General features: G+C 45.2%; 1 protein-coding gene across 3 annotated transcripts in view; it reads left to right on the top strand.

Moving 5' to 3' along the window:
* LOC309519822 (G protein-activated inward rectifier potassium channel 4-like) overlaps window positions 1-25,429 on the top strand; it is a 39,027-nt gene extending 13,598 nt beyond the window's left edge. For 2 of the 3 annotated variants that reach the window (XM_082201017.1, XM_082201015.1), the window contains 3 exons: window positions 12,895-13,173; window positions 14,630-15,878; window positions 23,714-25,429. In XM_082201017.1, coding sequence (XP_082057143.1) covers window positions 12,955-13,173; window positions 14,630-15,878; window positions 23,714-24,072 — 1,827 coding nt within the window. In that variant the 5' untranslated portion in view covers window positions 12,895-12,954 and the 3' untranslated portion in view covers window positions 24,073-25,429. Of the gene's footprint in view, window positions 1-12,834; window positions 13,174-14,629; window positions 15,879-23,713 lie in introns of all 3 variants that reach the window. The other variant, XM_082201016.1, reaches the window with a different exon arrangement.
* Window positions 25,430-26,345: the final 916 nt, after the last annotated feature.

The following is a 26,345-nucleotide window of genomic DNA, read 5'->3' as shown; positions in this document are numbered from 1 at the left end:
GGGTGGCTGATGTTTTCTCAGCAGAAGCTAGTAGTTGGAAGAGGTCACCTCTTGCAAGAATTAGCCACCAGAGCTTTGAGAAGGTGACCTGCTAAGGGGATGGACTGATGTAAAGTATGAAGGGCAAATAAAATGTGCATTTTGTGGGACAAGAGAAACAGGTGAGAGTGAGATGAGGACTTTGGTGACGTTGGGGAGTGGATCTCTTGCCTGCCAGCAGTGCTTAAGCTGTTTTGGATCGTACCCTCATCTAGTCCAGGCTCATCTAATCCAGCATCCAATTCTCATGAAGGATCAATGTGTATATTGTCCCTTAATTTGAACTAGTTGGCTTTCTGTCGCAGTTTTCCACTCTTGCACAATGCGAACACTTGCAGAACCGTAGGGTTTAAAAATTTCCCAGCAAGAAAATTCTCACCCGAAAAGGAGGGGGAGTGAAGCACAGGACCAGCATGCTGAAGAAATTGTACAAATATGTACGTGAAAGTGTGCATCTATTTGCATGAATGCTGGATGAAACCAGTTCCCTGACTAAGTGTTGTGAAATGCTGCCAGGGTCACGGGGCAGAAGGTTCTCAGGCTTCACCCATCCAACCTCCTCCTCCTCCTCCCACCTGGCACCTGCTCAGACTGCTTTGAACCTGGAGGGAAGGGCTAAGAGATGCTTGCTGCCTCTTCAGCCTGGGCAATGCTATTATGTCACATAATTGGCTTAGCCATCTGCTATTACACTGTCAGCCCCCACACCCTAACCAAACATGGATGTGCAACTGGACTTGGCTGTAAACCCATTATTTTGACACACCAGGGACTGAGACGGGAGATCCCTCACCAGAGCGGTCAAACCCAACCTCTAACCTGCCACCACTTGCTATCTGGCATGGGTGGCGGGGTGTGATGGGGAGGGGGAAGGCAAATCACAGCAAATGACCAGCTAAAGGAAAGGCTGTTTTTCTCGCTAGACTTTAGACTGCTTAGCTTTCGTCCTCTTTTGCCCCAGCTAGTTCCAGCTGGGAGCATTAAGGTTGCCCTGTGGGGGTCTGTGCAAATACAGGCATCCTCTTTCCACAGAGAGGCATGCAGATTACTTCTGTGGATTATATATGTTGTGGGTAGTAAGAGCTCTTCTAATGGATCATTCTTAGCACCCTCACCAAATGTTCTTGGGAGAGAAGATAAAAAACACTAATGCCCATCTGCAGTATAGATTCCCTGGTGGGTCCCCCCCCTTTTTTTTTCTTTTGCAGTTTTGGCAATGCTATGGGTTCAAGCATTTCTTGCAGAGCAGTCAATAGGAATGGGGGAGAAATTTGGTTTTGTGCATGTTTAACGAGAAACTATCAAGTTTGCACTTCTTGAATTGAAAGAAAGCAAACCTTTGCATTTTGCAATGCAATTTTCCACCCAAACATTAGGCTGTATCAGCTAAGTTCTACTAAGAGCAGATCTATTGAGATCTAAGTTAGATGCATCCATTAACTTTAATGGGTTTACTCTGAATAGAATGAGTATTGGACGCAAGGCAATGTGTACAAAAAAATGCATATATTAGAGCAAGTGACATACAAAAAATGCATTGACTTAGGGGGAAATTGCTTGCAAATAAGTGTATATTAGTCACCATTGCATGCTAGGGTGTGTTCCTTAGCAGAAATTCACACTACAATGCTGATGAATTTTCATGGGGATTTTAAAGGGATCTCAAATTGCTGCAGAAATGTGGAGAACCTAATTTAAGATTGGAAAAATGGAATTTACATATCATCCATCCCTCTTGCCAGCCCGAGTGGTAGATCCCTGGTTTTGAAGGTCACTTCAAACAAAGATCTTGCATCTCTGTCTTTCTTAGCCTGCACTTTTTCAAATCTTCATGGATGTCTTCTGAAAACCGAGATGCAAATGGCAGCCTTTGCTGCTTCTATCTCATTTGGACTCAAAATGCACTCTAAAGCGCTTGCTTTGTACTTCTTAATATTTGAAGGGTCCATGTAATTTCTAAACCTTGGAATGAGGAACTGTGACTGGTCCCAGCTGCTGTCACATGAACGCATGGAGAAAAGCGACCATAGCTGTTTCAGACATGGCTGGACACACCCAGTGTACACAAGTAATTTTGGATTGTGCCATTAACATGCATATCCCCCAAATTCCAGCCTTGTGTTCCTAGAATTCCTGGTTTTCCCTGTCCACTCACCATCAGTAGACACTATGGAATACATTTGTCTTCATTTATCAGGGTCTATGGGGACGTGGGTGGTGCTGTGGGTTAAACGACAGAGCCTAGGACTTGCCAATCAGAAGGTCGGCGGTTCGAATCCCCGCGACAGGATGAGCTCCCGTTGCTCGGTCCCTACTCCTGCCAACCTAGCAGTTCGAAAGCACGTCAAAGTGCAAGTAGATAAATAGGCACCGCTCCGGCGGGAAGGTAAACAGCGTTTCTGTGTGCTGCTCTGGCTTGCCAGAAGCTGCTTAGTCATGCTGGCCACATGACCCGGAAGCTGTACGCCGGCTCCCTCGGCCAATAAAGCGAGATAACCCCAGAGTCGGCCACGACTGAACCTAATGGTCAAGGGTCCCCCCCCATCAGGGCCTATTACTGGGAGCTGGAGTGCATCAACAATTGGAGGGCACCACGTTGGTTACCCCTGCCATGTATAATCATCATCATTACCATTGCCCTTAGGATGGAATTCAATGTTGTGCTAAGTGGGGCATGTGCACACAAAATAAGGTACACTCATGCAATGAGAGAAGACTGTGAGGTGATAGGATGGCCATCTTCAAATACCCGAAGGGCTGTCATGTAGAGCAGTGTTTCCCAAACGTTTTTGGGCAACGGCACACCTGTTTACTGAAAAAAAATCTCGCGGCACACCACCATTAAAGCCCCGCCCCGTGACGTCAGCGCGCAGCGTCACGCCGGGAGGGACGCACAAAAGTGAAAGTTTTTTCCCTCGGCAGCTCCTCTCAGCTGCGCTCAATCCGCCTCGGAGCGCAGGAGCGATGCCTCTCTCTGGCTCTCCCTCCGCGCAGGCTGAGGGAGGGAGGGAGGTGCGCGTGTGACCCGTCTCTGCTGGGAGACCAAACCCAGCGAGGCAGAGTCGCGCGGAGGCGCCCAGGCAGCGCTGCCGGCTGCGAGGAGGAGCGCCAGGCAGCAGCAGGAGGCGCGACCTCTCCTCGCCGCCGCCGCCCCGCCTCTCGCCGCCCGACTCGCCCGCCTCCCTCCAGGTATCTCGCGGCACACCAGCCGATGTCTCACGGCACACTCGTGTGCCGCGGAACACCGGTTGGGAAACACTGATGTAGAGGACAGAGTAAGCTTGTTTTCTGCTGCTCCAGAGGAATCAAATTAAAATAAAGGCAATTCTGAGTAAACGTTAGGAATAACTTTCTGACGGTAAAAGCTGTTTGACAGTGGAATGGATTTCCTCAGAATCAGGTGGACTCTCCTTCACTGGACGTTTTTAAACAGTGTTTGGATGGTCATCTGTCAGGGATTCTTTCTTTCTTTTTAATCACATTTTTTTTATTGGTTTTCCACAAATTTTTGAACACACCAACAAATAAACAAACAAACATAAATCATAACCTTATTAAGACTAGTTACAGATAGGTAGCCGTGTTGGTCTGCCATAGTCACAATAAAAAAATCCTTCCAGTAGCACCTTAAAGACCAACTAAGTTAGTTCTTGGTATGAGCTTTCGTGTGCATGCACACTTCTTCAGATACACGTGCATGCACACGAAAGCTCATACCAAGAACTAACTTAGTTGGTCTTTAAGGTGCTACTGGAAGGATTTTTTTATTCTTATTAAGACTAGTCTTATTAACATTGTTAAGTGACTTCCTCGTATCCCCCTGGTTGAATTTCAGTGTATATCATTTTAACGGTTTTCCAAAACCTATATTCTCATAAACTTAACTTAATCACTTAACATCTTTCTTACTTTCCTAATCTAAATTTCAACATATTGATTTATCACATTACATATTTAAATCCTAAACCTACCTGGTATTTGCAAGCTTTTCCAATTAGTATCTGTCAGGGATTCTATAGCTGCCATTGCTGCATTGGGCGTATGATCCTTGGTGTTCCTTCCAACACCACAGTGCTGTTATTCCTCCCTCTCCTCTCTAAACCTGTTCTGGGTTTCCCCTCAATCCCCCAGTTCAAATTTAGAAGGTGCAGGATGAGAAAGGGAAATTGTAGCATGAGTGGACCTTGTTGCACACATGAAACAACTTAGCTGATTCCTACCTTTAGCATGTATGCTGTACAGTGGTACCTCGGGTTAAGAACTTAATTCGTTCTGGAGGTCCGTTCTTAACCTGAAACTGTTCTTAACCTGAGGTACCACTTTAGCTAATGGGGCCTCCCACTGCCGCCATGCCGCCGCTGCACGATTTCTGTTCTCATCCTGAAGCAAAGTTCTTAACGCGAGGTACTATTTCTGGGTTAGCGGAGTCTGTAACCTGAAGCGAACCTGAAGCGTCTGTAACCCAAGGTACCACTGTATATCGCTTTTAGAATAGCATAAGCTGAACACTGGTGAGGCATGTGATGCAGCTGTTTTAAAGGCTACTGCAATCTTAGGCTGTCCTAACACAGTTATAGTGTCCGGCTGGGCTGGGTGATATCTGCTTTTCAATATTGTGATACATCACCAGCTAAACATCACAATATACTGACATATCACCATGTCTGAAATATGTAGAGGCATTGGCTGGCTTCACAGTTTTTCCCGTGTTGTGATTTTTGCATAGTACACACACACACACACACACACACACACACGATTCATGATATATTACCAGGTCAAAACATATTAAACCGATATCACAATCTGGATTTCAAACAGATTTTAGACGATATATTGATCAGCCCTAGTGTCCAGATGACAGGAGGCAGAAGGAAGTTCCACTCTATTCTGCACTGCTCAGGCCAATGTAGGCGCCAGTTTTCTGAAAGGACCCTGACAAACTGGATCATGTATGGAGAATGCTGAAAGATCTGGAAAACAAGTCCTGTAAGGGGTGGTTGAGGGAGCTGGGTGTGTTTAGCCTGAAGATAAGAAGGTTAAGGGAAGAAAGCTCATTTAATTTCATTGTACACATGTTGTACAATGACATTAAAGGTATTATTATTATTAAGGGGAGGGAGGGCCACATGAGAGCATTTTTCAAATATCTAAAGGGCTCTGTGTGATGGAAGATACTTTTTCTCCATTGCTGCAGGAATAGAATGAGTGGGTGTGTTTTTATTTGTTTATAAAAGTATTTATATACTGTCCTCTCACAAAACACCAGGGTGATGTACATGATTATAGGCAAGCACACAAAAGCAATATAAAGTGATTATCAAAAATACTGGTTAATCAAGTGACACTTTAGCTTCAGCTAAACTTTAGGAAGGACTTACTAATAGTAAGAGCTGTTTGATAGGGGAGCAGCCTGCCTTGTGGGATGGTGGGCTGTCCTTGGCTGGAGTTTTTAAAGTTCTGGTTGGCTGGCCTCAGCTGCAAGTTTCCTGCATGGTAAATCCAGTGTAGAGGAGGATCAAGATGATCAAGGGTCTGAAGGCAAGCCTTATGAGGAATGGTTGAAGGAGCTGGGTATGTTTAGCCTGGAAAAGAGGCTGTTGAGAGGAGATATGATAGCCATCTTCAAATATCTTAATGTAAGATATTTAATATCTTAAATATGCTTGTTTTCTCCTGCTCTGGAGGGTAGGACCTGAGCCAATAGCAGCCCTGTTGAATCTTGGGGTCCCTTCTATCTCTACAATTCTATGAAATGCATATATGTTTAATAGTTGAGCCATACAGCCAGTGTCAGGTTCTTATACAGTGGTACCTCAGGTTACAGACGCTTCAGGTTACAGACTCCGCTAACCCAGAAATAGTATCTCGGGTTAAGAACTTTGCTTCAGGATGAGAACAGAAATTGTGCAGCAGCGGCGTGGCAGCAGCAGCAGGAGGCCCCATTAGCTAAAGTGGTGCTTCAGGTTAAGAACAGTTTCAGGTTAAGAACGGAACTCCAGCACGAATTAAGTTCTTAATGCGAGGTACCACTGTATATCCAATTTTAGCTGAGTTGGAGCAGTCCCATTTTACAGTTTCAAACACTTGTAGATTTATCATTTTGTTCTTTTTGATGTGTATGCCTGGATTATATCTTAATGAAAAGCTAGAAAAATAAATTTTCAAACTGTTTCCATGGAAACCTGAAGGTTTCCTGGTAGCTTGTCAGAGGTTTTTCTTTAACAAGAAGATCCATAATTGTAGAGAAGATTCCCAGAAGGATGGGTGGCCTGCCCCCAGGCTGCTTTAAGATGTGCTGATCCCCTAAATTACATCAAGTTTAAAAGGCCCTAGAGCAGGCATAGGCAAACTCGGCCTTCTAAATGTTTTGGGACTACAACTCCCATCATCTCTAGCTAACAGGACCAGTGGTCAGAGGTGATGGGAATTTTAGCCTCAAAACATCTGGAGGGCCGAGTTTGCCTATGCCTGCCCTAGAGCATTGCCAAAATAAAAATGAAAGGTGTCTTATTCTAAAAGAAGCAACAAACTTTTCTATTTGCATGTATGCCAGTACATAGGCAAGGATGCAACTAAAAGCTAACCATCAAACTAAAACATGTATCTTGCAATAAGCCTACAGTCGTACCTTGGTTTTCAAACGTCTTGGGAGTCAAACATTTTGGCTCCCGAACAATCAAATACTGGAAGTGATTGTTCTGGTTTTCGAACATCCGATGTGACTTCCGCAGCTTCCGATTGGCTGCAGGAGCTTCTTGCAGCCAATCAGAAGCCGTGCCTTGGTTCCTGAATGTTTTGGAAGTTGAACGGACTTCTGGAATGGATTCTGTTTGACTTCCAAGGTACATCTGTATTATTATTATTATTATTATTATTATTATTATTATTATTATTATTATTTAAATTATATCCCACCCTCCCCAGCTGAAGCCAGGCTCAGAGCAGCTAACAACAGTAAAATGATATAACATTATAAAATCAGTTCATTATAAAATCAGTTCAAATTTGCATATGAAATACCGTATTTTTCGCCCCATAAGACGCACTTTTTCCCCTCCAAAAATGAAGGGGAAATCGGGGTGCGTCTTATGGGGCGAATGCCTGCAAGCCTCGCGCGCCCAGCAGGAGGTCCCACCGGGTGCGCGAGGCTTGGGGCGGCAGCCTGTCGCCCGAAGCACAGGGAGCCCTCTGGAGGGCTCCCCCTGCTTCGTGCGAGTGTCTGCAAGCCTCGCGCACCCGGCAGGAGGTCCCACCGGGTGCGGGAGGCTTGGGGCGGCAGCGGACTGCTTGCCGGCATGCAGAAGCTTGGGGCGCGCTGAGCTCAGCACGCCCCAAGCTTCTAGGTGCGCGCAAGCAGTCCGCTGCCGCCCCAAGCCTCGCGCACCCAGCGGGACCTCCTGACGGGTGCGGGAGGCTTGGGGCGGCAGCGGACTGCTTGCCGGCATGCAGAAGCTTGGGGCGCGCTGAGCTCAGCACGCCCCAAGCTTCTAGGTGCGCGCAAGCAGTCCGCTGCCGCCCCAAGCCTTGCGCACCCAGCGGGACCTCCTGACGGGTGCGGGAGGCTTGGGGCGGCAGCGGACTGCTTGCCGGCATGCAGAAGCTTGGGGCGCGCTGAGCTCAGCACGCCCCAAGCTTCTAGGTGCGCGCAAGCAGTCCGCTGCCGCCCCAAGCCTCGCGCACCCAGCGGGACCTCCTGACGGGTGCGCGAGGCTTGGGGCGGCAGTGGACTGCTTGCCGGCATGCAGAAGCTTGGGGCGCACTGACCTCAGCTTGCCCCAAGCTTCTGGATTAGCGCAGGGGTCCGCTAGCCCTGGGAGAGGCGCCCGGCTCTCCCACGCAAGCGGAGACCTTGCCTGCACGCAGAAGCTTGGGGCGCGCTGAGCTCCGCACGCCCCAAGCTCCTGGTGTAGCGCAGCGCACCTGGGGGGAAAATAAATTTTTTTCCCTTTATTTCCCCCCCTAAAATCTAGGTGTGTCTTATGGGCCGGTGCGTCTTATGGGGCGAAAAATACGGTACCTTTAAATTTAGTAACTTGTTTGCATTTAGAGGCCCTGCATAACCTGAGGTTCCAAATTGTAGTTTATTTAGCTTGTGCATAAATCCAGCATTGGGAGAACCCCAGTTGTTCTGCCCTTGATTGCAAGAAGGTGTTGGTTGTACTGTGGTATGTGCTCAGAGGCTGCAAAGCCAATGGCAAGGTGTAAAGTTGGACTGGGAACCTTTCCTATCTGAAACCTTGGAGATCTGCTGCCACTCAGGGCAAAGGCAATGCTAAGCAAGATATGCCATTGGCCTAACTCAGCACAAGGAAGCTTCCCACGCTTTTAATGAAGGCTTCTCTCCCAATGCAGTTAGAAGCAGTGGCAGCAGGATTTTCATCAGGATTACAGTGTGGAGTAGCCCTCTCTTTCCCCAAGGTCCTGCTGCAATCCTGCTACCTCCATCTGTGAAACATGGGAGGCTTTAATAATCCAAACATAACAATCTGGGATTACGAAACCTCGGAGCATTGAGGTATGGGTGGGTGAATCTGTGACTCTCCGTTTCTCAAATTCATTCTAACATCAATTTGTGGGTGGGTGTTTTTTTAATCCTCTTGAAAATTCATCAGCCTTTTAGTGCAAATTTCTCCTAATATACACATTTTTGTAAAGTAATTTTCCCTAATATTTTCCCTTTTTGGGCACATTTTAGTGCACACAATTTTGTACGCATCGCAAAATTCAGAGAAGCGTAGATTTCAAAAGATGGCTGTGCTGTTGTTCGCAAATTGTTTTGGAAAGTGTGAATTAAGGAAATTCACTTTTTAATGCAAACTGAATCTAATTCCCCCCTCCCCTATCTTTAAGAAATTGTCTGTTTGGATAGGCAAGATGTTTTGGGGACTGATATATCTCTTGCTTTGAGGACAGAGGCCTCTGGTGCCAGCTCACAAACAGGGCAGCCCAGCTAACCTTTTGAAATGACCTTTGCCAGACTCTAATAGGATCTGGTGCTTAAGAGGACCGCAGCCTAAATCAGGTGTATTCTGAGCAAAGGCGGGTAAAAATGGAAAGCTTGCATATTTCTCCTGCGGATTCGCTTGGGAGGAGCCCCTTCCTGACCCAGGAAGCCAGTTCAACTCTCGTAATCATGTTGTAACTGGGAATCTCCTCTGTGCAGCTTACATAATACTCTGAAGAATGAGGTTTTGAACGGGTCTGGGTATGGAAGGTTGTCTGAGAGAATCTCGTGAGAGCTAATAATAATAATATAATTTCTTATTTATACCCCACCCATCCGGCTAGGTTTCCCCAGACACTCTGGGCGGCTCCCAACAGATTAAAACATCAAATATTAAAAACTTCCCTAAACAGGGCTGCCTTTGGATATCATCTAAAAGTCAGATAGTTGTTCACTGACATCTGATGGGAGGGCGTTCCACAGGGCAGGCACCACCACCGAGAAGGCCCTCTGCCCGGTTCCCTTTAACCTCTCTTCTTGCAGTGAGGGAACTGCCAGAAGACCCTCAGAGCTGGACCTCAGTGTCCGGGCAGAACAGTGGGGGTGAAGATGCTCCTTCAGGTATATTGGGTCGAGGCCATTTAGAACCTGAAGGGATACAAGACACAGGTGGATAGATTGTCCCTCACAGGTACGGTAAAAGGTAAAGGACCCCTGGATGGTTAAGTCCAGTCAAAGGCAACTGTGGGGTTGTGGCACTCATCTCACTTTCAGACCAAGGGAGCCGGCATATGTCAACAGACAGCTTTCTGAGTCATCTGGCTAGCATAACTAAACTGCTTCTGGTGCAATGGGACACCGTGATGGAAGCCAGAGAGCACGGAAACACTGTTTACCTTCCTGCTGCAGTGGTACCTATTTATCTACTTGCACTGGTGTGCTTTTGAACTGCTGAATTGGCAGGAGCTGAGACAGAGCTCACCGCTGTCACACAGATTTGAACTGCCGACATTCTGATCGGTGGGCCCAAGAGACTTAGTGGTTTAGACCACAGCGCCACCCAGAGGAATGAACATAGGGAGCTGCTTTCTACTGAGTCAGACCATGGGTCCACCACCTAGCTCAGTACTGTCCAGTATCAGTGGCTGTCCAGGGATTCAGATGAGGGACATTCCCAACGCTGCCTGCTGATGCTGACGATTGAACGTTGTGCCTTTTTGCATGCAAAAGCAGTGCTCTTCCACTGAGCTGTAACCCCTCCCCTATAGGAGGGGGTAGGAGAGCTGAAAAGAATGTCAATATATTCACATCTGGCAACCAATGCGCCCCTTTGGTTTCAAATAGTACATGGGCAGATCGAGTCTAAAAAGCCCAGGGGACTTCCGGGTTAGCGCCATCAGCGAATGGCAGAGTTCTGGCTCCGTGGAAACTGGGTCTTCCCGTCGCAGCGAAGGTGGGGACCCGCTAGAAATCCCAGGCAGAGGAAGCCTGGGAACGTGGGGTTCGGCAGGGCACCCTATGCACCGGGAACCCCATTTTGGGGCTCCGGAGTGAAGTGGGGTGAGTGGCGTGGTGCTGCGAACTGATTGCTACTTTCACGGAGTGAAGCCGCACAGTCATTGCCGAAGAGCCCTGACTTTTTCCTGTGGACAATTGGATTTAAAACAAGTACCCGTGAGTAGAAACGGAAAATTGGATTAAGAAATATCTTAATTTGGCACAGAAGCGGGAAGGTTCAAAACAGGAAGTCCACCTTCTGCTTTTTGTACATAGACTGAAGCAAAAATCTTGTAAGCTAAAGTCTGGAAAGTCGTTAAAAAAGTTTAAATTTCCTTCATTTATAATTACTGAAACCCCCTTGGAAGCAGGAGAAAAGGGGGGGGGCTTTGTTTAACACCTGCAGGAGAGGGAGTGAAGAAAGATAAGTTTCCACCATCTCTAACCTGGGAACGGGGTGTCAGAGACAGAAATTCTTGGAGAGGTTCATTGACTGTGAATGGAATACTTTGACAGATAGCTAAGGAAGAAAAATAAATTGATTCCAATGTTGCCTTCTGCATTCTAAAGAAACAAAATATCTGAAAAATGAAAGTAATTTTCCTTTGTTGGACTTGCCTTAAAAAAAAATGGATACAAATAGAAATTGTCTCCTCTAGAGGGAGCTTGCTAAATTGTTGCTGCGTCTACTTGAGGACTCTACAGCTGTCAGATTAAGATCGTGGGACCAGTCCTTTTTGACCTTGACTAAATATGAGCTGGGAGGAAGTTTTGGTGCTTGCTTTATGCAAGACAAGTGCCTTGCTGGAACAGATGCATGAGAAGATGGATTTGATGAATGAGAAAATGGATTTGATGACTGTTGTGGTTAATAACTGTGGACAAACAGGGAATATTGATACAGAAACTATTCAGGGACCAACTCAGGAACCTGTACTGATTGGGCAAGTGCAGAAGATAATGGAGGAGGTTGCGGTTGCACCTCAAATAATACAAATGGAGAGACCCGAGGCCCTACAGGAGTATAAGCCGTTGTCTTTGAAGATTGAAGTTGGAGTCGGCCAGGGGGAGTCTGGAGCTGAGGAGGTTCTTAACTCTGGAGAGACCTTGAAATATGTTTTTAAATATTTTTTGGACTACATTGATGATTGTGGGGAGTGGGACTCTGGGGAATGGGCTGGTTGGATGAAGGGAGACGAAGATAATTTTGGGTTGGAATCCCCCAGAGACCTACTCCCCAACGAGAAAGGAAAGAAACTAAGAAAGAGACCAACAAAAGACAAGGAAAAGTGCAAGTATAAACAAGAAGAAGAAGATCTGCAGAAGGGACATGGAAGAGACTTAAGGGCCTCGGACATTAGATTACCAGGTTGATAGACTAGATGGAATGGACAGTAAGGACTGACACAACCCGAGACCAGGATGAAGAGACGTTGGATGAAGATTGGAAGAAAATTTATAAAGAATTTTTTTTTCTAGGGAATTAGCCTAAAATTAATGAACATTAGGGAAAATGTTGGAATGAAACTATATGACTCTAGTAGAAAAGATATCAGGAGTTATGTATAATCGAGTATTAAGCGTTAAGCTCTAAAGTATTTTTTGGTAAGATAAGGTTAAATAACTTAAGGTAATTTGAATAACAGAATATGGGGAAAGGATGGAAAGGATTTGTTGAGTTAATTAATAGGTTAAATTGTCAAGATAAATTATTTAGTAAAAATTGAGAAAGATGGAAAGAATTTGCTGAAATAATCAATCAAACTAGAATACAAAAAGGGAGGTGTGAGGAGGTCAATGAAACAAGCAAATGGAAGTTAAAGATATGTAATATGGGATTTGTGTCTTTTTTTCCTTCTTTTTTATCTTTTTGCTGTATTGTTACATTGGTTTTTATGTCTTTTTTCTTGGTTTTTTTTCTATGTATTGTAGTGTTGTTTTTATTTTTTTCCCCTTTCCTGTAATTTTGAAATTATTAATAAATATTATTTTTTAAAAAAAATAAAAAGCCCAGGACACAGATTTTCATGGCCCTCTTTTAAATTTTATTTATTGATATTTATTCAAAGATATACAGAATTACATACCCATTACAAAGTATATTTTTTATAATATACTAAAACAGCTACTTCATCTAAAATTGGAAATTTCTTAGGGACTTTTGGTGCGGAAGAGAAAATGAGCTTGTAATATCTGGATTTGACGATCGAAAAAATACTGGTTTATAGAAGATAGAATGGTTGGACCTTAAAGAATACCATATGTAGCTGTAGAGAGCAGGAAGTTCTTTCATTTTACTCTGTCTTGCTTTGGTTTTCTTTCTTTCCCCTTTCTCTTGTTTTCTCCTCTAGATTTCTCTTTTTATTTTCTTCCTTCTGACTTTGCTCTCTCTCTCTCTTTTCCTATGGAAGGATCCTTCACCGGAGGAAGCGTAAGGCCCTGGGTTAGGCCCCCACCTTGGCCTGAAACAAATGATGGTTTTACCCCTGGCTAGCAGCAGCATGGAGTTGCAGCCAGACAACGGGCTCTGTGTCCGCAACAACACTGGCGACTGGAGGCTGAAGTCTGAAGAGTCGCGAAGCCGCAGAAACTCCATCCCCCCAGCAAAGGCTCCAATTGCCAAGCACATGTTGGCTTACCTGCCTCGGCCCCCCACAGAAACAAGCCAATATGGGACCTTTCCTCAGAAGGTACGTGGCTGGTTGAAACACTCTGGGGAATCGGACCTCTCCGATGGGAGCAGAGGGTCTCCTCACAACTCTCCCTTAACAAGCTACAGTTTCCAGAATTCCTCAGGGTGAAGCCTGCTTGTGTATATACAAGGACGTGGGCATCAATTTATGATGGGGTGGAAGGTTTGCACGCTATGAAGGACTTGCTCACAAATTTATTGACAGCTGCATGAATTATGATAGCTGGGAAGTGGAAGGGGCAAGCAGAATACAAAATGGAAGAATGATACAAAGAGGTGTGGGATATAGCTATTAATGATAAATAAACATGTGTCATTAAGGTAAGATGGGGAATATGCAGGAGAAATGATTTTGAGGAGATATGGAGGGTGTTTGTAGAATTTGTACTGTTAAAACAGAAAGGGGTCAAATGACCGCAAGAGGTGTTGAAATTTTGGGAGGTTGGATAGTTACAATGGAATGGTCTCGGTGGTGGGATGCACATTTTTATTCTTATTTATTTATGATTATTACTTTGTCAAAAAAATTTTTTTTAAGGATTTGGGCATGTGGGCCCTGGAGGGTTGGCTGGGAACAGGAGAATACAGGCCCCTGACTTTAAAAGATGGGCCACCCTGAGTTCAACAATAAATGCTTGACTACTGCTCCCTTCTCTTAAGTTTGAGTGAATTTTCTTACCTTGAACAAAACTTGGATAGAGCAATTCCATCTGAACATGTGCTGTCTCTGATGTCTTTTTGGCACCTACTGAAGATCTCCCTCTTCCAACAAGCTTTTTCAGATATTTCCCCCAGTCTGAATCTGTACAGGAATTGTTTTTAAGATGCTTTATCTCGTGTTGTTTGCCATCCTGCAATACAAATTTAATAAATGAATAAATAAATAAATGGTGGGGCATATCCAGTTGCCCTGGTGACCAGTTTGGCAATTTCTAGAAGGGATTTCTGAATGCTTGCAGGGGGGATTTCCAGTAGGAAACTCAGTTCCACTACGTCTCAGGTAGGCATTGCCATTATAAGAGAACAAGAGAGGCGTTCATGGTGAGTTCCAGCACCTCTTTCTCTAGAAAAGTAGCAATATGAGAAATACATCCTTGCCAAACAAAATACTGTTAGGGGGAGGGCTGCAGCTCAGTGGTAGAACATGTGCTTTGCCAGCAGAGCATCCCAAGTTTGATCTTCAGGTAGGACTGGGAATGTTCTCTGCCTGAAACCCTAGAATGCCACTGGCAGCCATTGTTGGCAATGTTGAGCTAGATGGACCAAGGGACAAATGTGATATAAGACAGCTTCCAAGTTTCTATCCTTATCTTGTGGAGGGGTTTTTTTTGTCCTTCAACTTGCAATATGGGGTTGTACTTCAGTGAAGAGCTTCCATGATCAAGCCTTAACTAACGACTCACTATTTTAGAAGACAGAGATGGAGAGCTTACTAAGTTTGTTTCCTTTTCCAGCCTGAAATGATAGCTGTTTCGATGGGTCCTCCAGACAGGAGCCCCCAGCAAACGGAAACTGCAGCCACCAAGAAAAGTGCCCTGACATGCAACTACGTGTCGGTACCCTGCAGCTCAAACATCCCCAATGACAGGACAGTCCTTCTCCAGCGGAGGCTCAGCACCGCAGAGCAGGTTGTGCCTATCAAGCATCGTCCCAGAGTCTCAATCGATACAGATGAGTTGCCCAGATACCACCGGTCCTCCAGGACTGACCCTCCGCCACCTTCTCTGTTGCGGGACCTCAATGCCCGGCTTTATCCCCAGCACGCTTTCAGTGCGCCCAACATCATCAACTCGTCGCGGAACAAAACCCCAACCCGTAGCATCATTTCTGTGCCCTCCTCGGACAAAGGGCAGAGCCGGCGCTGTAAACTCATAGACGATGACCGGCAGTTTGGCTGGGGGAACAAGCAGCAGCGGCAGCGCTACGTCACCAAGGTGGGCAAGTGCCAGGTGAACCTGGGCAACATCCAGGAAAAGAAGAGGTTCCTCTCAGATATCTTTACCACCATTGTGGATCTCAAGTACCGCTGGTTCCTCTTTGTCTTCAGCATGTGCTACATCATCACCTGGGTGGTCTTCGGCATCATCTATTACTTTGATGCCTGGGTCCGAGATGATGTCAACCACATAGGTGACCCCGAGTGGAAGGCTTGCATCGAGAACATTGATAACTTCATCTCTGCCTTACTGTTCTCTGTAGAAAGTCAGCGGACAATTGGCTATGGATCTCGGATTGTGACGGCCAATTGCTCAGAGGGGGTCATCTTGCTAATGGCCCAGTCCATCATTGGTTCTATGATTGATGCCCTCATGGTGGGCTGCATGTTTGTCAAGATCTCCAGACCCAAGAAGCGTGCCCAGACCTTAATATTCAGCAAGAAGTGTGTCATCTCCCACCGGGATGAGAAGCTCTGCCTCATGTTCCGCATCGGAGATCTCCGGGACAGTCACATGGTAGATGCAAAAATAAGAGCCAAGCTAATCAAGTCCAGGCAAACAAAGGAGGGGGAGTTCATCCCACTGGAGCAGTCAGAACTGAACCTGGGCTATGATACGGGGGAGGACCGACTGTTCCTGGTGGAGCCACAGATAATTTGTCATGTCATCAATGAGGTCAGCCCCTTCTGGGAGATGTCCGCAGACACATTGAAGAAGGAACAGTTTGAAATCATCATCATCCTTGAAGGCATTGTGGAAGCCACAGGTGGGTGCACTGTAGAGTAGAACATCAAAGAAGGGGACACATTCTGGAGACCTGTTTGGGTGACCCTACAAACTCAACACGAGTGAGCTTTGGAGAAATGGTCCAGTTTTCACTCCGCAATGCAGTTCTGGCTGCTGCCCTACCTCACCTCTTCTTTCTTTTCTTTTCTTTATAAAAAAATATTTTTATTGATTTTACAAATTATTACAGATCAAACCAAATTACTTTAATACAATTTCTTAAAATCAAGTTCCCCACTCTCGTTGCAATCATATGTCCAATATTTCCTGCCCCCATAGCTGCTTCATTTCTTATTTAGTCTCCAGTTGACATTCTTCACTTGCCATCAAAACATTCTTCCAGCTGCCTGATTTGTCACCTTACAAAACAGCACCTCAGTTTCATATTGTAAATATATACAGTGGTACCTCAGGTTAAGTACTTAATTCGTTCTGAAGGTCCATTCTTAAGCTGAAACTGTTCTTAACCTGAAGCACCACTTCAGCTAATGGGGCCTCCCGCTGCCGCGTGCCGCCAGAGCAAGATTTCTGTTCTCATCCTGAAGCGAAGTTCTGAACCCGAGGTACTATTTCTGGGTTAGTGGAGTCTGTAACCTGAAGCGTATGTATGTAACCTGAAGCATATGTAACCCGAGGTACCACTGTAATCCATTTCAAGTGTGTAGCCCTTTACGTACAATTTTATTCCAGACCTGGAGTGCTGAAAGAGTTCAGTTCTTTCTCTCGTCATTCAATCCTTTGCAGTGTTTATCTGAGTAGCACAAGGTCACATTCCATATCATTCCACTGTTATCAAGCTGACATGCGAACGGCAGCCATAGATATCTCACAGAGTGAACTTTCCAGACATCCACCATTAAATTCCCCCATGGAGCTCTTTCTCAGCACACAGTACACAGCAACGTCTTTCCTAAGATTCAACTTCATTTCAGCATTTATCCAGCTGTGGATCGTTTTTCTCTTTTTCCCCCCACTGCATTTCTCCAGCAACAGCCCTGTCTAGCTGTATCATAACTAAAGTCCTTTCAACTTCAGCCAAGGGGGGGGGGCATAGCAAAACCTTATTAAATTCCTTGTAGAACATAAATCAAAAGCCTCCCTCCCTCTTTTTCGAAGTGTCAAACAAAGTAGCAACCACACACGTCTCTTCATTGTAGCAGAGGACAAGGAAAAGAAAGACCGTTAAAAAACCATAAGAAAGCACAAAACTCATTCTCCTCTCCCCCCTTTCCTTTCAGGCTGTTTTAAGAATTCTCTAGTTTAAGAAAACATTCAAATACCTTCAGAAAACCAGTCCCAGTTCTTTCGGTGGCTGATTGATTGCAGCTTATTAGCATATGATACTTCGAGAGCACCTCTTGATTAATGTCAATTATCCAGATTGAGGAGGAACCTTCCACAAATCATGACAGTAATGATGGCTCATCCATGGCAAGGGGCACACTCCCAGATCGCTCCCGTTCTGCCTTTCAAGTTGGCAGACACAGGATTGCGTTACACTGCGGGGTGCAATGAACTCCCCACTGAGGGGCATTGAAAGGGTTTATGCCAGGGGTCAGCAAACTTTTTCAGCAGGGGCCAGTCCACTGTCCCTCAGAGCTTGTGGGGTGCCGGACTATATTGTTTTTTTTGGGGGGGGAATATGAACGAATTCCTATGCCCCACAAATAACCCAGAGATGCATTTTAAATCAAAGGACACATTCTACTCATGTACGGGAGTTTCCGCCGCCCATGTCTCTTGAAGGGCAATGACGTTAAAGTTTTGGCTACAGAATGGAATATCTGTAGATTGAGATAAACATCTAGACCAACCGGCTACATTCCAGGAAAGGATATTTAGGGCATTGGCTGATTCTTGGATTTTGGGCACCCTTGGAGATTTTCAGCCATTGATTCTTTAGGGCGGTGGAGTCTGGCATATTTGTAGGGAGGTGGGGTAGGATAGAAAAACCTTTTGTAGTAGGGACTGATTTGGTGTGTTTAGTTTCTCTGACAGTTTTCTCATGTAAAAACACGCTGATTCCCAGACTGTCCATGGGCCAGATTTAGAAGGCAATTGGGCCGGATCCGGCCCCCGGTTCTTAGTTTGCCTACCCATGGTTTATGCCTCATCTCCTCTCTTTCCCTTGCCTGAATTTCTCTGTAGCTGCCGGAGGGCTACAAAGAACACCCACCATTAACTCATTGGCGTGGCCAGAAACCACCTCACCTCTTCTTTCTCAGGAGAGTAGAGGGTCCTGGGATCTATAGGAGAGCCAGAATATATGTGTCTCTGCACACCTTTCTTGTTACTTACACTTGCCTTGTTCTCCTGTTCTGTACATAGCATGCTTCAAATGTCTGTCCCAATCTTTCTGCAACCTCATGCCCTTCAGATGTTTTGGATTCCCAACTCCCATCATCCCCCAGCAGCATGGGCTGGTGATAATCAAGCAAGTTGGAAGAAATACTTTTTTCTTTCTTTTTTATTATTATTTGTTGAATTTATATAACTCCCTATACCCGGGGGTCTCAGGGCAGTTCACAGAACAAAATCATGATCTAAAACCACAAAATACCTAGTAAAAATAAAAATAGCAACCCAATAACCCCCCCAAAAAACCACATTTTAAAAGGGCATAGGATATAAATCGGATCAACCAAAGGCCTGGTTGAAAAGGAACGTTTTTCCCTGGCACCCAAAGGTGTATAATGAAGGTGCCAGGCAAACTTCCCTGGGGAGAGCATTCCACTGCAGAGAAAGTCTGTTCTTGTGTTGCCACCCTCCGAACCTTTCAAGGAGGGGGCATGCAAAGGAGGACCTCATAAGATGATCTCAGGGTCTGGGTAGGTTCATATGTCATCTTTCAGTTAGGAAAAAAAATCTGGGTCATTTACAATAGATACAGTGGTACCTCGGGTAACAGACGCTTCAGGTTACAGACTCCGCTAACCCCAAAATAGTACCTTGGGTTAAGAACTTTGCTTCAGGATGAGAACAGAAATCGTGCAAAGACAGCGGGAGGCCCCATTAGCTAAAGTGGTACCTCAGGTTAAGAATGGTTTCAGGTTAAGAACCGACCTCCAGAACGAATTAAGTTCTTAACCCGAGGTACCACTGTAATCAAAACCATCTCAGTCAAAATTCATCAAAAGTTAAAAATCTGGTAGTTAGTTTTTTTAAAAAGATATTTAGCCTGACACCTCTAGGCAATCAGTACTGGTGCCAGGCAAACATTCCCAGGAAGAGAATTCCATAAAGGGAGGACCACAACTGAAAAGGGCTTCTCCTCAGTCTCCAGCCAATTTAAGTCGTATGGCTGGAGTTTCCAGAGAAGCAACTCAGAAGAAAATCAGTCTTTGGACAGGCTGATGCGGGTGTGCTTCCTCCTTCCCTGGGTTCAACAACATGGAGGAATTTAAATGTGAGCACCATCACTCTGTGCTCAAGTAACCAAGCTGAGAGACATAATCAGAGTAGTTTATAAGCAATTCAAGAACAAAGGAATTGCTGATAAACAAAAGTAACATTTATTTGCTGGTGGAGGGAGGGAGCATTATGCAACACAACACACTAATATATTTAATTCAGCCAATAATTTCTGTGTGCAAATGCATGTATAAGCACTGCTGTCTCTGAGCATATCAGTTAGGATTTTTTGTTCGTTTGTTTTTAAAGTGGAATCCACACTCTCAAGTGAAAAAAATGTGAACATGTATTAAATTAGGGTTGCCATATTTCAAAAAGTGAAAATCCGGACACAAAAGTTGTACACCTACAGTGGTATCTTGGTTCTCGAACTTAGTCCATTCCGGGGGTCCGTTCGACTCCTGAAACTATTTGAAAACCAAGGCATGGCTTCTGATTGGCTGCAGGAGCTTCCTCAACTCAAGCTGAAGCTGCATCAGACTTTCGGCTTCCGAAAAACATTCGCAAACCAGAACATTTACTTCCGGGTTTGCTGCGTTTGGGAGCAGATTTATTCGGGAGCCAAACTACCTGGGAACCAAGGTACCGCTGTATTTTTAAGGACACTGGCCAAAAAAACCAACACTTCCGATATGAACTGCAATATGCCTGGATTTTCCTGGACATTTTGACTGATTTCTGAAAATTCTGGAAGCTATTTTCAGTGTCCGAATCATGGACATATCCGGGAAATTCTGGATGTATGGCAGCCCTAATTAAATGCACACAGAATAAACATCACAGAGACAAATCAAATCAAAACATAATTATTTGCAGTGCAGGATGGCTGTGTCCTGTGCCATCTGGTGGTCATTCCTCTCTGTCTTGTCATTTCCAGAGGGCCTGCTTATTAAGCACTCAACATGATTAGTTTGCACAAAGTATATGGGGAGGTTAGATGACATCGACCACTTATTGAGCACTCATTCTGATTTGTTCGTGGGAAGGTTATAAAGTACTGCATCAACCAGACATGATCCCCAAAGATCACAAACTGTCTGCTGGGGCAGGGGAAGTGAGTTTGTTGTGCAAGAACTTCAGAACTACCGTATTTTTCACTCTATAGGACGCACTTTTCCCCCTCCAAAAATTAAGGGAAATGTGTGTGCGTCCTATGGACCGAATGCAGGCTCCTTGGCTTCAGCGATAGCAACGCGAAGCCTCCGAAACGCAGAGGGAGTGATCCCTCCATACTCCGGAGGCTACACGTTGCTTTCGTTGAAGCCTGGAGAGCGAGAGGGGTCGGTGCACACCAACTCTCCTGGCTTCAGCGAAAGGAACCTGAAGCCTCCGGAGCGCAGCGGGAACTCGTGCTGCGCTCTGAAGGCTTCGGGTTCCTTTTGCTTGAAGCCGGGAGAGCAAGACTCTCCCGGCTTCAGCAGAGAGGGAGAGCTGCGCAGCGCCCCTTCAGCCAAGCGGGAGGAGAAATGGAAGGGGCTCCATTTCTCCTGTCGCTTCGCTGAAGGGGCGCTGAGCAGAGAGGGGGAGAATTTTTTTTTCTTGTTCTCCCCCTCTAAAACAAGGTGCATCCTATAGAGCGAAACGATACTTTAATTACAAAGCCTGAATTTGCTGGTCTGTGACTGAATCCCACCTCAAAATAGCAAAATCCTATAAGTGCCCTTTCTCACATACCGGCAAAATTGTTGGAAGAGGGAGCAGCAGCTTGGACAATTCCTTTTTTAAAAAAGTATTATTTAATTCCCTGCTTAAAAAACAAAACAAAAAGCCACCAACATGAACAACTGAAAGCACCTAATGGGGGTTAAAAATAACAACTTGAAAAGAGCTTATTAAACAGCTGGCCACGTTCCAGCAAAAGCTCTTTTCATATCATCCCCTCTTCAAGCCTGCCTGAAGTGTCTTCACCTGTTTCCTGGTGGAATTTAAGAGTTTGGAGTCTAGTAGGTCTGCTTGCTGAGGAGGGAATGCCACAACTTGGGCAGCACGGCCTGATAAATGGGGCTGTTTCTCAGGCCAGCATCTGAGCCCCAGAATCCCTTGCTTGGGTGCTCAAATTCTGTTCACGTATAAATACTGTCCCTTGAAGTCAGAACATGAACTGTACACTGGCTTCTGTACCATGCATTTAAAGCACGCTGTGTCCTGCAAAGAATTCTGGTTACCGTGTGTAGAACGTTACAGGCTAAAACTGGGGAGAGTCGAGGTGGGGCTGGGTTTCCCCTTAAGAGGGTCCCCTACCCTTCTCCCCCTATAATACATGCACAGAATAAGGTCAGATAATTCAATCAGTAACAGAAATGGGAGCAGAAATTGCCATTATTTGCATATTTGACCGACAAGAGGAAGGGAAAGCACGTAAATATAAGCACTATTCACTATTGTGATTTTTTAAATCTACAAATGTTACACAAATTTGTTGTTTTCTGAATTGTTTTTGGCATTCCTCTTCCACTGAAATGCACCAAAATTGGTCTTAGTCACAGCAGATAGTGAGACAAACAACGTACGTTTTAGCAGAAGCCCATACGGTAGTGGAGTTGATTGGAACAAACACGGAATAATGACAGATATCACTGCCCTAGCACAGAATGAGATTCCTCCCAGTTCTGATTCTATGAAGCCGATATTCCTGGTGACTAGCAGCTTGTTTGTGCAATTGGATACCCTGATATGACAACCACTTAGCCTCTGTTCAAAAAGCAAATTGGAGGTCAAAATAAGTAGAAGTGAGTGATCGCAGCTGAGCGGCAGAGCAGATTCTTTGCCTGCAAAAAGCCCCCGTTTCAATTCCTGATGTGGCCAGTGAAAAGGATCAGATAATAGATGGGAAGCATCTTCTTCTAGGAATCCTGGAGGACAGGTACCAGTCAGAAAATACTGATCTAGGTGGACCGAAGGCACAGTGGAAGATGTTGTTAGGACCTCACTCTCTTTGCATGCAGAGGGTCCCGGGTTCAATCCCCAGTATCTCTGGTTAAAGGGGTCAGGTGATGGGAAAGAATCCCCTTTGCCACCACTCGAGACTCTGGACCACCACAGAAAACCAGAATGGGCAAAATGAGCAGAGTTTGACCTGGTATAAGGTCACTTCCTGTGGAAGAGTCAAATCCAATCCAATATTTATCACAGTCAGTGAGCATCATAAAAAAAACCCAAGATAAGATGCACATTGAACACATCCAGATGGGCATAACAGAGTAAAAACAATACAGTAAAAAGTAAAAGTAGCACAGAGTGAAACAAAATGGGCATCAACATTTTAAAAGTTGTAGTTGTAACCAGTACTCCCCCCCCCTGGGGGGCGCTACTCAAGGGTACACAATACGGGCACCTTTTTTCTAGAAGAAAAGCACTGCCTGTAACACAAACTTCAAAGAGAGAAATGTAGAAATGCCTGAGGTCAATTCCTGGCGGGTTTTGCTCGCTGCAGCACAACACTTGATGACCCGGAGAGCGATAGATGGAACAGTATCATCAATGCCTGTCAAGGTCAGGTGTCTTGACTCAGCTCCTTATTTCCTGGGATAAGTTGTCCTGTCAACACGAGGAAGTTTGTTAACTTTGGTGGGTTGAGTTCATGGTTGTACAGGAGAGAGAGGGAGGTCTCATGTTCAATCTCCAAAATCTTTGATAGGGCTGGGAGACCTGTTTGAAATTACAGATGCCCTTTGTCAGTCACAGGGGACAGTATTGAGCTGGATAGACCAATGACCTGATGAAATAAAAGAGCTGTATCCCACGTTCCTAAATGTGGGAAGTTCAAGACACAATCATACCTTGGTTCTCAAACAGCTTAGTTGATGAACAAATAGGCTCCGGAACGCAGAAAACCCAGAAGTGTTCCTGTTTTCGAACGTTTTTTGAAAGCCGAACATCCGACGCAGCTTCCGCTTGAGTGCAGGAAGCTTCTGCAGCCAATCGGAAGCTGCACCTTGGTTTTTGAACGGTTTTGGAAGTCAAACGGAATGGATTAAGTTTGAGAACCAAGGTATGACTGTAGTTGGGCACATGTGTCTTACAGAAACAACCCCAAAGTCCTCATTTCATGCAACACTCTTAAGTCACAAAGCCAGTTCCAGGTTTCTGGGGGCCATTGTTCCCCTCCTTTTTCTACTTGAACCCCCCACTCTCCCTCTTGCACCCCCCTTAAAGTAAAAGAACTCTTGACCCATATGGCAATCCCTACACCAAAATATGGGGGTTGCCAAATTCAGACAATGCCAATGTTTCAATTTCCACTCTTTGCCCTCCATTTTTTTCCTGCAAACAACATAACATAGATGTATAACTTAATCTGCGATGCTATACATGCTTCCCCAGGAGTAAGTCCCATTGAACCCAGTAGGACTGCATGGTGTCTTCCACATTTCCAACCACCCACTGACATACCTTTCCCCCCAGGAATGACGTGTCAAGCCCGGACCTCCTACGTAGAGGACGAGATCCTGTGGGGCCACCGCTTTGAGCCCTGCATGACGTTGGAGAAAGGCGCCTTCCGTGTAGATTACACCCGCTTTGAGAAGACCTTCGAAGTCCAGACGCCAGTGATTAGCGCACGAGAGATGTATGAGCAGCGGGAGATGGAAAACCAGGACCAGTCGACTCTCAGCTTGTACTGGGACCATCTGCTGCACCCCTGTCTGTCGGCAGACCTCAACAACGATGGCCCCAGTGACGAAGGTCTCTCCAAACTGGGCTTCTCCAACATCACAGAAGAGGAGAGAAGCAGCGAATACAAAAACCCAGAGGCCAGTGTTTGAGCAACTTCAGGCATTCTTTCAACCAACAGGAACCAAGAATAAAGCGATGCCCTTCAGATTCGCAGGAGGATATCTGCCCTTTTTTCACATCATGTTGTGGTTGTTGCACTCCCGGGTGGAGCTGTATGGAAAGAAGGCTTGTTCTGTTTCAGCAAGTCCTCAAACACATCCCCTGCCCAGCCATTGTTGACTTCAGGGGACTCTTCCCATTAGCTCTCTCTGGGTTTGCCGAATTAAGATGATGCCCTGAAATAAAATTGCACTACAGGACAGCTCTTGGGGCCGGATCCCTTACAAAGAGCAACTTTTGTGTTCCTGAATCAATGTCTGATTGGGGGTTCTGGTTTCTGCAAGCAGAGGTTCAACGCTGAATCTGTCCCTTTGAAAACAACAATCCAAAACCCTTTTGACTACTTTTATTGGCATAGCTATCGCCGTCAAAGCTGGATAGCTTGCAAGGGTTGACCGGAATCTTTCTTTGCTTCGAGTTTAACCACTTTGGAAAAAGCTTTGCGTTGGGTGTCCTGGGGTCTGTCCAGTTCTCTGGCTCCCCCCTTTTCTATGCCACATGCAGTAGGTGCCTGGGCTGCAGGCAGCACCCCCAACTGCAGCTCCCTCCAGGCGCAAATGCGAAAGTGTCTCATCTTGTCACAGTGCCATACAGAACTCTTTCTTGGTGGATGTGTTGTCCTATCCCTCCCTTCCTCGTTGCCCATGTGCATTTAGCTGGCCCCATTTCTCTCCTTCTTTGCCTAATGGAAGCCTTTAGCTCCTGGACTCACCAGTCTTTTGCTGTGGCTGCTGCTAAATGGAATTATTTTTTACACAAAGCCACACACCCTTTTCCAACAAGGACACGGGGAGGGGAAACGGGAAAGTGAATAAAGTTTATTCTTTGAACAATGATATATTGTGTGCCTTCATGTTTTGCAATGAGTGCTGTGAGGCAAGTATCAGCTGGAGACATGATCTGGAAATGTTGAAAGCATTGCGGGTGTCTATGAATGGGACTTTCTTCTAGATATTTAGAGTGAAACGGGATGGGAGGTGAGGAAAAGAAGATAATTTGGGAAGAAGAGCCTGTCCTGCAATAATGATGTTTACATGGGCTGTGTCTGTATCTCTTTACTCAATCTCAATCTCACATTAACTTGTACTGCGAATGCCCTCCTGTCTACAGAGCAGGGGTGGGTATTCCTATGCTAGCATTCGGATGTTGATGAACTGCAGCCCACATAGTAATTGACCACTGGCCTTACTGGGGCTGACGGGAGTGAAAGTCCAGCAACATCTTACCAGAGAAGAATGGCAAATTACATTGTTGGACTGTGCCGAAATGGCAAAATTGACTGGAAAGCTCAGGAACCAAGAAGACCAAAACTTTAATAAGGAATGGGGGGGGGGAATTATAATTTATCTTGGAGACCACTGTAAACAGATGAAAACATTAGCAGGATTGCAATAACACTTGTAATGCAATGGGTATTATGAAGATAATGAAGGTTTTGTTTATAAAAATAATAATGGGAGTATTGAAAAGGATGCAGTAGAAAAGATTTAATAATTGAATCCATGGAGGGGAAGGTGGGAAGGCCAGAGATTCATTGGAATCTCGTAATTGTGGATATGTGCTGCGTCATCTTTATAATTTTATACTTGTAAAATCAAATAAAAATTATTTCTGGGAAAAAGAGAGAGTCCAGCAACATCTAAAGGGCCACAGATTCCCCCGCCTACTACAAAGCTTGCATTTCAGTTTTATTCTTTATTGAAAAACAAAAAGGTACAAAATTTCAAGTGCACAGAGTAAGATAAGACACACAAAAAAGAACAAGAGACAGTACCCGTGTAGGAAAGAAAACAGAACAACAACAACAAAAGATATTGTGTACATTACAAAAAGGGGGGAAATACAGTAGTAGTTAAGCAGACCTTAACCTAATATGGTGTTTAATAATAAAGACAAATAAAAATACAATTAAAATAATAGGTAAACCAGCTGCCCCATGGAAAGTACATGCTACACCGTGCTGTTCCTCTTTTCAAATATACATAAGTAGCTCTAAGCTTCAAAGGGAGATCAAAGGAACCTTGCATGCAGCCTCCATATGGTGGTCTTATTTAGCCTACTCTTGTGTGTGGAAGGGCTCAGTGGGAGAGCGTCTGCCTTGAATGCAGAAGATCTCAAGTCTATGCCAGCAATACTGACCTAGATGGCGGATACTCTGACTTTGTATAGTACTGACAACTTTCCTATGTTCCTGTGTAGGCTC

The sequence above is a fragment of the Podarcis vaucheri genome, assembly GCF_965113315.1.
Source record: "Podarcis vaucheri genome assembly, chromosome: 15".
Taxonomy (NCBI): Eukaryota; Metazoa; Chordata; class Lepidosauria; order Squamata; family Lacertidae; genus Podarcis; species Podarcis vaucheri.
The sequence above is the reverse complement of the archived record's forward strand: the minus strand, read 5'-3'. Positions and strand labels throughout refer to the sequence as shown.